Source organism: Bubalus kerabau, chromosome 12 (genome assembly GCF_029407905.1).
Source record: "Bubalus kerabau isolate K-KA32 ecotype Philippines breed swamp buffalo chromosome 12, PCC_UOA_SB_1v2, whole genome shotgun sequence".
NCBI classification, from domain to species: Eukaryota; Metazoa; Chordata; class Mammalia; order Artiodactyla; family Bovidae; genus Bubalus; species Bubalus kerabau.
In genome coordinates, this window is record NC_073635.1 from 55,026,484 (window position 1) to 55,043,350 (window position 16,867).

The 16,867-nt window shown below is 39.3% G+C and overlaps 1 protein-coding gene across 1 annotated transcript in view; it reads right to left on the reverse strand.

Annotated features, from left to right (window-relative positions):
• RBM26 (RNA binding motif protein 26) overlaps nucleotides 1–13,054 on the reverse strand; it is a 97,244-nt gene extending 84,190 nt beyond the window's left edge. The window contains exons 1-2 of the mRNA XM_055542739.1: nucleotides 12,919–13,054; nucleotides 9,863–9,991 (exon numbers count right to left, since the gene is read on the reverse strand). Of these exons, the coding sequence (XP_055398714.1) occupies nucleotides 9,863–9,897 (35 nt within the window). The 5' untranslated portion in view covers nucleotides 9,898–9,991; nucleotides 12,919–13,054. The remainder of the gene's footprint in view (nucleotides 1–9,862; nucleotides 9,992–12,918) is intronic.
• Nucleotides 13,055–16,867: the final 3,813 nt, after the last annotated feature.

The window sequence follows — 16,867 nt, forward strand, 5'->3', positions numbered from 1 at the left end:
TATCTGATTATCTGTTCATTAGTAGACTAGGTTTTCAATCTTCTATTCCATCTCCAGCCTTTGATATATAGAGTCAGTTCTCAATTTGTTAAATTAATCAGTTACAGCCTTGCTACTTCCATGAAACCTTCCCTGAACAGTGTAACTGATCGCAATCTCAGCAATCTCTTATTCCTCTTAACAGTTACCGTGCTTGTTGCAATAACTTACAGTGCTTGTTACCCCTCCACAAGGAGTCATCAGTGCTTCCTAGCATGATTCTCTTTCTTAACCACTGTTTATCCCTCATCAGTTCAGTGCTTCATCTTTGGCTTTGTCTTCTAATTAGCTAATTAGCTAATTCATAGTTAGCTAATGTAATAATCAGTGCAACTGAGAAAAGACTAAAACAACCTCCATAGACTACTTTCTCTATTCAATAACAACACTTGCAGTATTAGGTTACCTACTTAATATTTTCCAGCACACCGTGTGTCTTCAAAGCCCTGTGACTTTGTTAGTGCTGTTCCTTTTGCTTAGAATGACTCCTCACTGCTGAAATACCAGATAGCTGAGGCAAATGTTGCCTCTTGGTTCTTACCTGTAGTGTGTGTGTGTGTGTGTGTGTGAGTCGCTCAGGTGTGTCCGACTTTTTGCGACCCCAAGGACTATAGCCCACCAGGTTTCTTTGTCCATGGGATTCTCTGGGCAAAATTACTGGAGTGGATTGCCGTTCCCTTCTCCAGAGGATCTTCCCGACCCAGAGATCAAACCCTGGTCTCCTGCATTGCAGGCAGGTTCTTTACCATTTGAGCTACAGGGAAGTCCTGTAGAATAGGAGTTAAAACAGTTTAAAAAATAGACAGTTTTTCTTCTGTCTGCCTAATTAGAATATGAGTTCTTTAAGAGGACTCATAATCTAGGACTAGGACTCAAGTTTATTCCTCTCTGTTCTTTCTGCACTTAGCATAGTGTCTGGAACTCAAAACTGTTGAAGGATATAGGAAGGAAGTAGAGCAGGGGAAATATTTTTGATAGGTAGGTCATAATGATATATCTCCTGGTAGACCTGCATCTCCTTATAGTTTACTTAACTGCCCTGATCCTAGGAATAGTCTCTGGAGTATACTTAACTCCTCCTTAGGTTCATCTAGTTCTCTCCCAGCTGATAGAGACAATCTTATTATCAGTGGTGCTTCAGGAGTTTTGCTTAAAAATTTAGCCTGTGTTTCACCATCACAAAGATTTTCTGTATTTTTTTCTTCTATTTCTTTTATATTCATTACTTTTTCCAGAGAATCACTTTTAGATGTTTATTCTGTCTGGAATACATTTCTTTATTTGACGTACTGTGGGGATCTAGCCTATTTTTTCTTCAAACAGCAAGCCAGTTTTTGTCTGTGATTCTACTCAACAGTCTCTCCCTTCCCCATCAATTTTCGATGCCACCTTTAACCTTTATCATATATGCATATTTCCATTTATGTATAACTCTGGTTCTGACCTCTTCTTCAGTTGGTCTCTGTCCATGACTGTGCCAGTTCCTGGAGAAGGAAACGGCAACCCACTCCAGTGTTCTTGCCTAGAGAATCCCAGGGACGGGGGAGCCTGGTGGGCTGCCGTCTATGGGGTCGCACAGAGTTGGACACGACTGAAGTGACGCAGCAGCAGCAGCAGCAGCAGCATGCCAGTTCCATGTTGTCTTTATAGACTATCTTACTGCGTAACAGGGAAAATCCTTCCCCTTTGCACTTCTCTTTCAAATTTGACTTAGACTTAGCTAAACGTGAACTCTTGGTCTTCCAAATACTTCTTAGGGCAAGATTATTGAGCTTAGCAAAAAAGAAAAAAATCCTTCATTGAATTTATTGAGTAATTTGGGTTGGCATTCTATGTGAGGCAGTCACAGAGGTACGTTGCTCAGATCTGCCTTTGAGAAAGGACTCACACCCAACTGCAAGGCATGTAGTTAGCTGACATTCTTCAGTTAATTTCTTCTGGATTCACCTCAGCTTTCAAGCTGAAATTACACTATTCTCAGGACTACCTCTCTCTCCCATGCCCATCCTCAGCTAAAGACAGTAAGGTGTAGGATAAAGACATATTCAACATTAGGATGCCAGGGGCTTTGTCAGTCCTGCATGGCAGTCTGATGACTCCCCTGCCCAATACAACTGCCTCCCTTTCTCTTTCACAAACGCTATTCTTCAATAAACCTTTTGTACTTCTACCTCTGTCTCAACATCTACTTTCCAGAGAACCTAACCTATGACACAAATCATCCAATTCATTCTATTTTTATAATTTTTTTTTAAAATTATAGTTAACAATAAAATCCAACCATCCCTTCTGGCCCAATAACTTCTTTGAAACCATCCCTAGCCACCTTAATTTAATATGATCTCTCCCAGGACAAATCGTTTACATTCTAACAAGCATTTTTCTTACCATGGTCATCATTGATTTAGCCCCTATCATTTTATTTTTTACTGCACATGCACTTTAGCCTCTATGGCCTCTTTAGTACTCTGTTTCATCAGTTGCTTCCTTATCTCCCATTTCCACTCTTGTGCTCTATTGAGTCTTTCCAACTTGTCACTCAACAAATGTTTACTGAAGGTCTGCTCAGTTTCAGATATACTACTACTCTTTACTGACAATACAGGGATGAACAAACAGGTATGGTATCTGCTCATGAAGCTTATAGCCAAACTTCAAAAGGGAGACATTTAATGGAAAGTCATATAGGAAAAAAATGTTAATGTTTATAATTAAATTTTAAACTTTAATGCAAACTATTTAGGTATTCTGAAAGAGAACATATGAATCATTATAACAGTATAGACTGGAAAGACTCAAGAATAGCTTCTCTTAGAACGTCGTGTTTAAATGGTTAAGAAAGGGAATAATGAGTAGAAGCTAGCCATGTGAAACAAAATAGAGACAGGAACATTCAAGGCAGACATGATAGCTTGTGGGATGGTCCTGAAATAAGGATGAGCTGGATCTGAAAGGAAGACAGAGAAGCGGGAGGGTATCAAGTTAGGGGGAATCATGGTGTATAGGTTAAGTTAGGTAAAGAAGGGCCATGTTAAGATTTTTGAACTAGATTTTATATAAAACCTGTGGCGGATTCATTTTGATATTTGGCAAAACTAATACAATTATGTAAAGTTTAAAAATAAAATTTATAAAGTACAAAAAAAATAAAATCTGGTGTACAGTCATTGAAATTTTTTCCATATGACAGGATGAATTAAACACACGAACAAACACACACATGCATAGTTCTTTTAAAAGAGAAAGCTTAATTAAATTTGGGACTTTTTCAGTAAAAGCAGAAGGGAGGCAAATCACTTTTAACATAATATTAGCAGGATTTTTATTTCCGTCTAAGTGATTAAGAGCATGTTAATAAAGGGAATACAGTTTTCTCATCTTGAGATTAGACACTAATAACTTGGAAAGAAAAATAATGCTTGCTGTGGTGAGGTATATCCTTAGGTAATTTAAAAGAAAACGCTTCAGCAGTTGCTAACGGTGTGAACTGGGATTAGAGGACATTCTATCATTTCCCTTAATAAGTTCAGAGCACTTCTAGTAAAACAGTTTGTGAGACAATCTCCAGTTCTTCAATGGACTCCATTTATACCTATAATTGCTTATAATGACTGCATAGAGCAGTACTTTTGTGAAAGGGACCCAAAACAGTACAGAATAAGAGGACCAGGAGTCGTGCTATGAATGCACTGAAATTTTCTATTTTATTCCGTGTAAGGAGAGAAAAAGGGGTTCCCTGGTAGCACAACTGGTAAAGAATCCACCTACAATGCAGGAGACCCCTGTTCGATTCCTGGGTTGGGAAGATCCCCTGGAGGAGGAACAGGTTACCCCTCCAGTATTCTTGGGCTTCTCTGGTGGTTCAGATGGTAAAGAATCCATGTGCAATATGGGAGACCCAGGTTTGATCCCTGAGTTGGGAAGATCCCCTGGAGGAAAGCATGGCCACCTACTCCAGTATTCTTGCCTGGAGAATCCCAACAGATAGAGGAACCTGATGGGCCACAGTCCATGGGGTCAAAAAGAGTCAGACACAACTGATCGACTAAGCACAGCACAGCAGCACAAGGAGAAACAAAATCCTTAGGCTGAAAAAAAAACAATACTTTCCAATAAAAATATGCAAGCCACATACATAATTTTGTAGTGGCCTCATTTTCAAAAGTTAAAAAAAGGTGAAATTAATTTTAATAATATATTTTGTCTGCATATCCATAGTATTATCATTTCATTGTACAATTAATATAAAAATGGTTGATATATCTTACTTTGTTGTTGTTACTAAGTCTTTGAAATTCAATGTATATTTTTACATCTACATCACATCTCAGTTCAGACAAACTGCATCACACATGCTCAATAGCCACACATCACTAGTGACTTTGGTACTGGACAGGGCAGCTTGCAAACTTCGGAGGGTGCCTCTTGTGGGCATTTAATTATACCTGAGGACTGTTGTTTCAGTGTTATTAGTCGTTTCCCTCTGCTCAGATTCCAGCCCCCAATAAGAGTGGGCTTGAATTTCAAAAGCCCTAAATAAGGTTCTGCATGGTTACTTTTGTAATAGACAGTTTTATCCTAAGACTTGTAAGGAAATGAGAACAAAATGTAGAGGCGAACCTTCTTCAAAAGACTTTATTCCTCCCCTCTCTTCTATTAGCCATAGTGTAAGAGAGACAAGGGGAAGACGGGGTACATAGAGTTTTCTTCTGATTCTTAGCTTGAAGGACAAAGATACCTCCACAATGAATGTTGGTTTGTTTTTTTAAGAAAAACAAACAAACAATGGAATAAAATGATATGACAGAGCCCTGCAGAAGATTTCTAAGGACCATATGGATATAAGCATGTAAATACCTACTTCTCACGGAACACCAAAGTGAAGTTTGTGAATCTGCTTTGCTTTCTCTTGGGGTGGTTTTCTTGAGGTCTTTTTCCTTACAATAGCTAATGGGATATCCTATGTAGCACAAAAGATAAAAGGAACCCCGGGGGTCTTGGCTCTCAGTGTAAGCTGTCAGACTCACTCAAGCTATGGTTTTTGTTCGCCAGTGTTCATTTCTTCAATGAATGCATACTGAGAGCCTACTATGTGACTATGAATTGCCCTAGGCCCTGGAGATGTAACTAAGACAGGCAAGGTCTCTACCTTCATGGTACATGTATTCTAGCCAGTCTACTAGGCCCTCCAGGGATCTTTTTGCCTGCCTTAATGTCTTTTTTAATGTTTTTTGTTATGGAAAAATTTTGATGTGTACAAAAGCAGAAAAAAGTATAATCTTTCCCATCATCAGTTTCCATGATAATCAACTCCTGGTCAGTCATTTCACTGATACTCCATCCTTTCTCCTTACCCATTTAAGTTATTTTGACAGACTGGCATCGCATCAATTCACTGACAGATGATTTTAGTAAGTGTTACATATTTGATTCTGCTGGAAACAGATTTTCTACACTTGTCATCATCTGTGGCAGTTTGTGCAGGAGACATTGTGCGTGTGTATGAATATGTAATACATGTATGTATGCAACATATAGCATATGTATCATCAACCTTCATGCAATCAGTAATATATACTGAATCTTCCTCTTAAGAACACTTAGAATCTACTCACTGACATGCAACCTAGACTATACACTGCAGCCAAAGAAATCCATAAAAGCCCATTCTAATCATATCACTGCTTACAGCCCTTTACTGACTTCCCATCTCTCAGGATGAAGAACAAATTTATTAACAATGATGTCTAACCAAAATTAAGTGTGTTTTATGATATTAAACCCTGTGCTATGGACTTTATTATGTTAATCATCACAGTTTAGCATCTCCATTGTACAGCTGAGGTAATTAAGGCTTTGAGGGCCAAGGCATGGCAGAGATTGAACCCAGGTCAGTAGACAACAAAGACTACATCTTTAACCACATCTTTGCTAGACCTCTCATTAACTGGTGCCTGCCTGACTCTCCAGCTTTATCTCTCACTTCTTTACACTCTGCAGTGTACACTCTACAGTGTACTTTACACTCTGCAGTGCTGCCGCACTAAAGTATCCGTAGTTCTCAAAGAAACAGTAGTGCATTATGCAATAGACAAAGCGGTATGTGCTGAATGCCAAAACAGGAACATGAACATGTTAATATATTTTAGAGAATTTAAAATTTCTTTTAAAGTATTAAACTATGCATGATGAGAAAAATCAGGACTTTCCTACATGCCTACATGTATTTTATAGTTAGCATTAATCTTTTTAAATTTTATTATTTATTTATTTATTTTTGGCTGTACTGGGGCTTCGTGGCTGCGCTCAGGCTTTCTCTAGTTGCGGCAAGTGGAGCTACTCTCTAGCCACGGTGCATGGGCTTCTCACTGTGGGGGCTTCTCTTGTTACAGAGCCTGGGCTCTAGGCACCTGGGCTTCAGTAGCACAGCTACTGGCTCAGTAGTTGTGGTGCATGGGCTTAGTTGCCCTGTGGAATGAGGAATCTTCCCAGACCAGGGATTGAACCGGTGTTCCCTGCATTGGCAGGGGAACTCTTGACCACTGGACCACTAGGAAAGTCCTGTATTTTAAATGGAAAAACATTGCAGTATTTTTGATGCATTGGACCTATAAAATCCTTAATCTATTCCTAGCTCTCCTTTATTGTATTCTAAGAATGCTGTCCTTTATTCTGTTTCTTGTACAAGGAGTCCCTGCTGTTTAGAACCCTATGTTTTACCTGCCCAACCTGCCCAACCCTATGCTTTACCTAACTCCTAAGCAACCTTCAGGATTTATCCTAAAAATCACTTCCTCCAGGAAGACTCCTCCAACTGAGCAAAGTGTTCACAGTGCTTATCTGATTATAATTTTTATCACCCTGGAATATTAATATTTGTCTATCTACCACATTAAAAGTTTAGGTTACTTTAAGGCAAAAGCTTTTTCCATTCAAAGTTTTATTCTTAGTATCCAACATATAATAGGTAGTACTTTTTTTTTTTTTTTTCCAAACAAAGGTTTATTAGCTTGGTGCAGCAAGGAGGTGTACACATAATGGAGAGTACAACATTTTAAAAGGTGGAAGTTAGGGAAGATACCTGTAGAGTTTGCAGGACTGGAGTTAGTCATTGGATGGCCTTGGCAGAGATTGGTCAGAATTTGTAAACTAGGAAGTTGTTGGAACAGTCAGTGGTCTCATCTTCAGAAGACATGACTGTGTGGAGTTACTGCTCAGATCATCAGCTTCTCATAGCAAAATTCAGGCTTAATCTAAGGAAAGTGGGGGAAACCACTAACTAGGCCATCCAGGTATGACTTAAATCAAATCCCCAGTGAATATGCAGTGGAGGCGACAAATGGATTCAAGGGATTAGATCTAGTAAACAGTGTGCCTGAAGAACTATAGATGGAGATCCATGATATTACACAGAGGGCAGCGAACAAAACCATCCCAAAGAAAAAGAAAAGCACCAAGGCAGAGTGGTTATCTGAGGGGGCTTTACAAATAGCTGAAGAAAGAAAAGAAGCGAAAAGCAAGGGAGAAAGGGAAAGGTACATCCAGCTAAACACAGAGTTCCAAAGAATAGCAAGGAGAGACAAGAAAGTCTTCAATGAAGAGCACATAAAAATTGAGGAAGGCAACAGAAAGGGAAAGACTAGAGATCTCTTTAGGAAAATTGGAGATATCAAGGGAACATTTAACCCAAAGACAGGCACAATAAAGGACAGAAAGGATAGAGACCTAGTAGATTTCAGAAGAGATCAAGAAGAGATGGAAAGAATACATGGAAGAACTATACAAAAAAGATCTTAATGAGCCTGGTAACTGTGATGGTGTGGACAGTCACCCAGAGCCAGACATTCTGGAGTGTGAAGTCAAGTGGGCCTTACGAAGCACTGCTGTCAAGGTGGATGCGATGCAATCCAGTAATGTTATTCAAAACCCTAAAGGATGATGCTATCAAATTGTTGCACTCAATATGTCAGCAAATCTGGAAGACCCAGCAGTGGCTGCAAGACTGGAAAAGGTCTCTCATCCCAATTCCCAAGACAATTGCTCTCATCTCCTATGTTGGTAAGGTCATGCTTAAAATCTTGCATGGTAGGCTTCAGCATTATGTGAACCAAGAATTTCCAGACATCAACCTGGGTTTAGAAAAGGCCGGAGCCAGGGATCAAATTGCCAACATTTGCTGGATCATAGAGAAACAAGGGAATTCCAGAAAAACATCTACCTCTGTTTCATCGACTATGTTAAGCCTTTGACTGTGTGGATCATAACTGTGGAAAGGTCTTAAAGAGATGGGAATACCAGACTATCTTATCTCTCTCCTGAGAAACCTGTATGCTGGTCCAGGAGCAACCGTCAGAACCCTGTATGGAGCAACTGATTGGTTCAGTGTTGAGAAAGGAGTATGACAGGGCTGTCTGCGGTCACCCTGTTTGTTTAACCTATTTGCTGAGCACATCATGAGAAATGCCATGCTGGAGGAGTTACAATCTGGAATTAAAATAGGCTGGAGAAACATCAACAACCTCAGATATGCAGATGATACCACTCTAATGGAAGAAAGTGAAGAGGAACTAAAGAGCCTCTTGATGAGGGTGAAGGAAGAGAGTGAAAGAGCTGGCTTAAAACTAAAAAAACTAAGATCATGGCATCCAGTCCCATTACTTCATGGCAAATAGAAGGGTAAAAAATGGAAGTAGTGACAGATTCCCCTGCTTGGGCTCTAAAGTCACTGCGGATGGTAACTTTAGTCATGAAATCAGAAGACAATTGCTTCTTGGCAGGAAAACTATGACAAACCTACACATTGTGTTGAAAAGCAGAGACATTACTCTGCCTACAAAGGTCTGTATAAGGCTATGGTCTTCCCAGTGGTCACATACAATTGTGAGAGCTGGACCGTAAAGAAGGCAGAATACCAAAAAAGTGATGCCTTCGAACTGTGGTGCTGGAGAACACTCCTGAGAGTCTCTTGGACAGCAAAGAGATCGACCTAGTCAACTGTAAAGGAAATAAACCCTAAATATTTACTGGAAGGACTGATGCTGAAGCTGAACCTCCAGTATTTTGGTCACCTAATGTGAACAGCCAATTCATTGGATAAGTCCCTGATTCTGGGAAAGATTGAGGGCAGAAGGAGAAGAGGGCATCAGAGGATGAGATGGCTGGATGGCATCTCTGATGCAATGGACATGAACTTGGGCAAACTTTGGGAGATGGTGAGGGACAGGGAGGCCTGGCATGCTGCAGTCCATGGGGTTGCAAAGAGTCAGACACAACTGGGCAACTGAATGACAACAACTGCTGGGTTAGTTTGTCTGTTGCCTTATTTAGAACACTATGAAGTGTTGTGAAGAGTCTGAACTTAGTGTGTCTTGATTATCATGGTTTTGCACAGTTTTTCTATTTTGTGACTCATGATACGGTTTTGCAAGTTGTGGTTTCAGTTTCAACTTTCAGTCCCCCTCCCCCACCTCCTAGTTGCCAGCTGAGCTGGTTTTTCCTTTATCAGAAGAACAATGATAAAATTCCTGTACTCAAGAAGTTCCCAGTTTAGGTTATTACAATATAGTCTGATATGTTTCATAATAGAGATATGAGTTCGTTGTTACAGAGTTCAGAAGAAAAGACTAACTTTTTTTAAACTACCATTTTGTTGAAATCCTACCATATGCAGAGCTCCATTTACAATTATGTACAAGGCAAGTTACATACATTATATATTAATCCTCAGCAACCCTATGAAATTGGTGCTGTTTTTCTTATTCTTGTTTTAAAGTCAGGAAATTGAGATACAAAAAGATTAAATAACCCACTGAAGGTCACCTACCTTAGAAATGATACGTCAAGGACTTTATTAAACATTTGGTAGGCACTGTCCTAGGCACTTTATCCCATCTCCAAAGTAGACTTTTGAAATGACCACTGCTCTTTATCTCACTGTCGAGGAAACCAAGACCTGTGGATGTAAAGTAATTCATCTAGGATGAGAGAGCACGTGATCACATTGTAGAGACAGAATTCAGACCCAAGCAGCCTGGCTTCATGGTCCATGCATATGACCACTTTGTCCGTTGCTTCTCTTGAGCCCTGTCATTGGGCTCTTACATCTTTGTTCTTAACCACTGTACCATTGTACATTCATTGGCAGAGGAGAAGTCTTACAGAAGGGCTGAGTGTGGGCCAGTGAGGCAAATAAGTAGGATATTTCCAAAGGGGTCAGAGAGATGAGGCTGTGCCATTTTATTTGGAGGAGGGATCTGTACAAAGCCCCAGGGGCAGGAAAGGTTCTACTCACTCGGGAACGGTATTTGAAGAACTCTGAATGCATAGGATGGGGAATGGTGGTACCTGGTAGAGACTTGTGTATTGGGACCAGACAGGGACTTCACAGTCGCCTCTCACACTTGACTGAAAGGATGTGCTTCTTCTCAATGCCACTGTTGGCTCTGAATAACTGTTCTGATCATAATGCGTCCCCAATGGAAAGAGATTTGTCGTCATCAAAGGTACTTATGCTAGAGGCAACTCCAAGAGAATGTCCAGAAGTGGGTTAAGCAGAGAGACATTTAGGGGAAAAGTGCTGCTTAGAGATATTCTTATGTCACCACTTTCAATCAGTTCAGACTCCTGAAGAGGGGCTTTTATTTATGGAGTTCTGGGAGCTGACATGCATTTGCTCTTTACATCAACCCATAAAGTAGGTATTTTTCATGTCCCAACTGTATAGATGAGAGAACTGAGGCTCAGAGGACTCAAGGAATTTGGGCAAGTGGTAGAGTCAAGATTTCAACCTAGTATGTCTGATTCTAGAGCCTGTTCTGCCATATAGCCTCAAGAATCTGTGTCCTTTTAGCGTGTGAGTGTGCAGAATGTTCCAAACACAGCAGGCAGGTAAATGCCTTGGAGAGCTAGCAGTCAGGAGAGGGAAAAGCAGTGGTGAGACCAAGATGGGGGACTTAGAACTTCATCTACATCCATTCTGTATCAGACCCACCCCTCTCTGCATACATCACTGGGTTTATTAGTTTCCTAAAGAATCTGCCTGCAATGCAGAAGTCCTAGGTTCAACTCTGGGATCAGGAAGGTCCCCCAGAGAAGGGAATGGCAACCCACTCCAGTTTTCTTGCCTGGAGAATTTCATGGACAGAGGACCCTGGGAAGTCCATGGGTTTGCAAAGAGTTACTGCTTGGATAGCAAGAAATAATCCAAAAAACTAAGGCATAAAATTATGATCCTCCTTGGGCAATGGAGCTCCCCTCAGGTTTTCTGGGACATGGGCTCATTAGACAATTAGCAGATGTGTTTATATTGACCCTTCTGTTACCAACCTAGTGATTTTCTTACTTAACTAATGACTGGTAGCCTCATTAGGAGCTGTAGGCACAGAAAAATCTTCTCTGACTCTGGACAAGTGATGATCTTTGTGACTTTGGGGGTATGGTAGTTCACAGTTTCTTCACACTTTCCACATTCACGCACTTTCACAGTTTCCTTCCACAGTGATTTTGGACTTAGCTGTGTGATTTGCTTTGACTGCTGCTGCTGCTGCTGCTAAGTCGCTTCAGTCATTTCTGACTCTGTGTGACCCCATAGACGGCGGCAGCTCATCAGGCTCCCCCGTCCCTGGGATTCTCCAAGCAAGAACACTGGAGTGGGTTGCCATCTCCTTCTCCAATGCATGAAAGTGAAAAGTGAAAGTGAAGTCGCTCAGTCGTGTCTGAGCATGTCTTGAGTCGTGTCGCTCTTCGCGACCCCATGGACTGCAGCCTACCAGGCTCCTCCATCCACAGGATTTTCCAGGCAAGAGTACTGGAGTGGGGTGCCATTGCCTTCTCCATTGCTTTGACTAAATGAGACTAAAGTAAATATGCCGAGATAAATGTGATACAAGTCAACAACTTGAAAAGTGTTGCACATCCTTTTGAACCCTGAGAACCCTGAGGCCACCATGTGAAGAAGTCCCAACTAGATCCAGCCTGCCAACCACCAGATGTGTGAAAAAGATCAAACTAAACCACTCAGCTTCTGCCCAGTCAGCCCAATTGTAACGTCCCAGCAACTCACAGAATGATGAGAAATAATAAATGGCTTAAGCCACTAATTTGAGGTGGTTAGTTATAGAGTGAACACTAACTGATACAAAGCCCAGCCAACACACAACTGAGGCTTGTAGTTTCTAAAACACATATTTTTCTTATGACACAGCTCTAACTTTCATTCTATCATTCATTCAACCGATATTCATAGTTGATTTACTTGTAAAAGGAGGTTCATGTCTGAATGAAATTAAGCTAACTTATGCCATCAAATGCTGAACAGCAAACCTCTTAGGAACCAGCACATCTCTAGGAATTTACTTGTAAAAGGAGATTCATGTTTGAATGAAATTAAGCTAACTTATGCCATCAAATGCTGAACAGCAAACCTCTTAGGCAAACCTCTTAGGAACCAGCACATCTCTAGGAATCAGAGCTGCCAATATATGTTCCTTCATGGACATATTCTATAGAATGCTCGTGCATCCCAAAGACACAACAGCAAGCACCTACTTTGGGTATCTCTGTTCAAGATACAAATGATCAGGATAGAGAAGCTAAATGATTGAGCTTGAGTCTATACCTCTCTCTTCCCCAAGGAAGAGGGATTTACTACCAATGTAAACTAGAGAACAGGGCACATCATCACACATAGCACTTCAACAGGAATCAAATTCTGATTTCTTTTAATAATGACCTTGTTTGCAAGTGATTTTCCAGAAGATGGATGTTAACTTAATTTGGGAATTGTATATCCAAAAGGCAAATTCACATCACAAATAAAACACACAAGAACCTAAATAGCCCAAACAAGACCAGTGGAAATTATCTTTGGGGAAGACTTACTGGGAGTTGAAGAAGCAATGATAATCTATGAGAGCTGCTTAGCTGAGAGGTTCTGATAAGGGTCTCTCATGAAGTTTCAGGAAAGATGACTGCTGGGGCCACAATCTTTGAAGCCTTGCCTGGGGCTAGAGAATCTTCTTCCAAAATAGCTGTTCGCAGGAGTCTTCAGTTCCATACCACGTGGCGCTCTTCATGTGGATGTTTGTGACCTCATGACATTGCAGCTGACATCCCCCAAAGCAAGGAAGCCAAGAGAGCAAGTAGGAGGACACTACATCTTTTATGAATTAGCCTTGGAAGTCTAATACCTTCACTTCCACCATATTTTACTCATTAGAGTCAAGTACAGCCCACATTCAAGAGAGAAGGAATTAGGATTCACCCACCCTGGTGGCTCAGCTGGTAAAGAATCCGCCTGCAATGAGGGAGACCTGGGTTCGATCCCTGGATTGGGAAGATCCCCTGGAGAGGGGAACAGCTACCCACTCCAGTATTCTGGCCTGGAGAATTCCATGGACTGTATAGTCTATGGGGTCACAAAGAGTTGCACACGACTGAGCGATTTCACTGTAGAAATAAGATGTATGGAAGAATCTGTGGATGTATTTTGAAGCCATGGCACTACCCTTAAGGCTAGGTGAATACTACATCAGTGATTTCTCCAGGGGCCTCAGTAGAGAATTGGCTGCTTACCTGCCTTTACTACCTTTGCAGATAGAGACTTTGGTGATGAGTTGATTAATGTCTAACATCTCCCTTTCTAGAAAACAAAATGCATAGATATGTATGTATAAACATAAGTTGTACTGATACAAAAGATGTGTAGCACAGAATTTGCAAATAATCAAATATAAAATACTCTTTATTATAAATTCCACACAACAAATTGGTTCTCACAAAATGTTTTTGTTGATTTTTGCCAAGTACTTATATCTAACATTTTCTGCATCACTTTCTTACATCTAGACAATCCACCAAACAATACATCAGGCCCAGTCTCTGAGTACTTGCCATTTCCAAATGCTCCCACCATAGCCCATTTCAAGTTACTGACATGGTATCACTAAATGCAGAGCTGGAAAGAAATTTGCAGTAACACACCATCATACAATATTTTCACCATCCAGATACAATAGATGTAAATAATCTGAGTCACGTAAATAATAATAAATTAGAATAATTAGGAGTATATGAGTTTTGAATACTTTTGGGAGTACTTTTTTGCCTTTTTAATAGGATTAATGTAATTTTAAGTTTAGACAATTTTGTTTTTAATAAAATCTGTGTTTAACAACTAGACTGCAACCTTCTTGAAAAATTAGCAGTCAGGTTTCATAGGCAGCTAACAGCTGACTCCAGCACACCATTATCTTCCACCATGTGGGGAATTCCCAATGTTTCAACAATCAGAATTGAACACATGAACCGACCAAGAAAAACAACATCTTATGTAAGAAGTGTGAGTAATTTGAAAGAGGAATATCAGCAGAACAAAGTAAATACAACTGATAAAAGAGAAAGTTGAAAACCTGAACTGCTTTTTAAAAGTATCCTTAAAGAGATTTAAATAAAGCAGAAAAAAATAATTTAGTAGATAAATTGAAGAGTAAGATGGTCACCACTGAGACACTAATCAGTGATCTGGAACATAGAAATCATAAAAAGACAAGAGAAGTAGCTATTAATTTTACACAGCACATCACAATCAGAGATTATGCTATCATGACAAAGAACAAAATATTTACAGTTATTCAGAACTGTCATGTAAATCGTTGTTTAACTATGCATTTATTTTATATTCCTTCTAACTTCAAAATATGCATATGGTATTTTAAATACATAAAATATTAATATACTAATCCAACACATAGGTTTTATGGTAAAGCTATAATAAATTTAAAAACTAAAGAGGGAGTTTGGGATGGACATGTACACACTGCTATATTTAAAATGGGTAACCATCAAGGTCCTACTGTATAGCACAGGGAACTCTGCTCAGTGTCATGTGGCAGCCTGGATGGGAGGGGATTTTGGGGAAGAATGGATTCATGTAGATGCATGGATGAGTCCCTTCACTGTTCACCTGAAACTATCATAGCATTGTTTGTTAATCAGCTAAACCTCAATACAAAATAAAATTTTTAAATAAATAAAAGGTAAGTTAAAAACATTTTTTAATAAAAACTAAAATTGTCCTTTACATACTGTGGTGTATGCAGAAAATTTGTGCCTGTGCAACCCACTTACATGGCACCATGTTCTGAAATATTAAAGGCACATACTGAATAAAATTTTAAGATTTTATATTGAAAATATGAGTGATATATTAGCAGAACTTCACAATGGTAAAATTATGGAAAACACAGTTTAGAGTTACTCTTAAACACTGATGTTGCTGCTGCTACGTCGCTTCAGTCGTGTCCGACTCTATGTGACCCCATAGATGGCAGCCCACCAGGCTCCCCCGTCCCTGGGATTCTCCAGGCAGGAACACTGGAGTGGGTTGCCAGTTCCTTCTCCAATGCATGAAAGTGAAAAGTGAAACTGAAGTCACTTAGTCGTGTTCAACTCGTAGCGACCCCATGGACTGCAGCCCACCAGGCTCCTCCACCCATGGGATTTTCCAGGCAAGAGTACTGGAGTGGGGTGCCATTGCCTTCTCCCTGGCAAATGAATTAAAGGCATTAACCATGTGCAAGTTTGTTTCTAAATAAAACCAAAATTTACTCTGATATGCTACTACAGCGCCAGCAGAGGGAGCTCAAACGTTTTTGTTTGTCTTTTTTAACTAACTAGAGAAAATTATTTTCTCTTTCAGAACTGCTGGATTCTGAAAAATAATGTAGTTATTTTTCAAATAGTAAAAATGTATTAGTAAAATGAATATCATATTTCTTGTTAATAAACATATTATTGAACAATGTATTTTGTATTAATATCACCTATTTCGCTTAGAAATTACAGGCAATTAAAATTCTTTCCATTTATTTTTCCAATAGCCTTAACTTAAAAACAATTTTTTACCAAGATATTGTGGACTGAACTAAAATGAAAACCTTCCAGTTGCATATATAGCACATGTTACATAAATCATGACACATTTTAAGTGTAATTCTTCCATATGTAATAGAATATAAACATGTTTCCATCCACTTAATTCTCAGCCCCTCCACATTCATGGATAAACATTCATTATTAGTTTCTTCATGTATAATTCCAGAATTTCTTTATGAATATACAGATTTACCAATACATATGTTTCATTGTAATCCATTTTTTTCTCATGCAAAAAGCAGCATGTCATACACCCTATTCTGTACCTGACTTTTATTAATATTAGTTTTGTTACTAATATATCTTGGAAATCTTTCCATAAATCTACTTTTTTTTTCCACTTGTATAGTGGATAGCAAGTGCATTTTAAGAATATATCATAATTTATTTACCTGTGACCAGCTGATAAACTTTTTAGTTGTTTTCAGTCTTTTTCTATCGCAAATAATTCTTCAATAATTACCTTGTATACATGTGCCATGTTATATATGTGAAAATTATGCCTGAAGGATTGGATAAAGTCCACAAAGTGGAATTGCTAGGTAAAAGGACATATGAATTTGTAATACTGGATATTGCCATCATGAAGTTTATACCAACTCATATTCCCTCAAGTGCAATGTAGTCATTTTGTTACAGTTTTGCCAACTGAGTGTTATCAACCTTTTTAATTTTGCCAATCTAACAGATTAAAAATGTATCTAGTTGTAGGTGTATTATACGCTTCTCTTATTATGAGTTGAGTATCACTGGTAGAGCTTTTTGTATTTCGCTTCCATGAACTTACTCTTCATAACTCTTTGTTTTATTTTCTTTTGAGTTGTCAGCTCTTTTCTTATTAATTTATAGGCTGTCTCTCTGCAGTAGGGAAATTAACCTTCGTAATGTGTGTCGC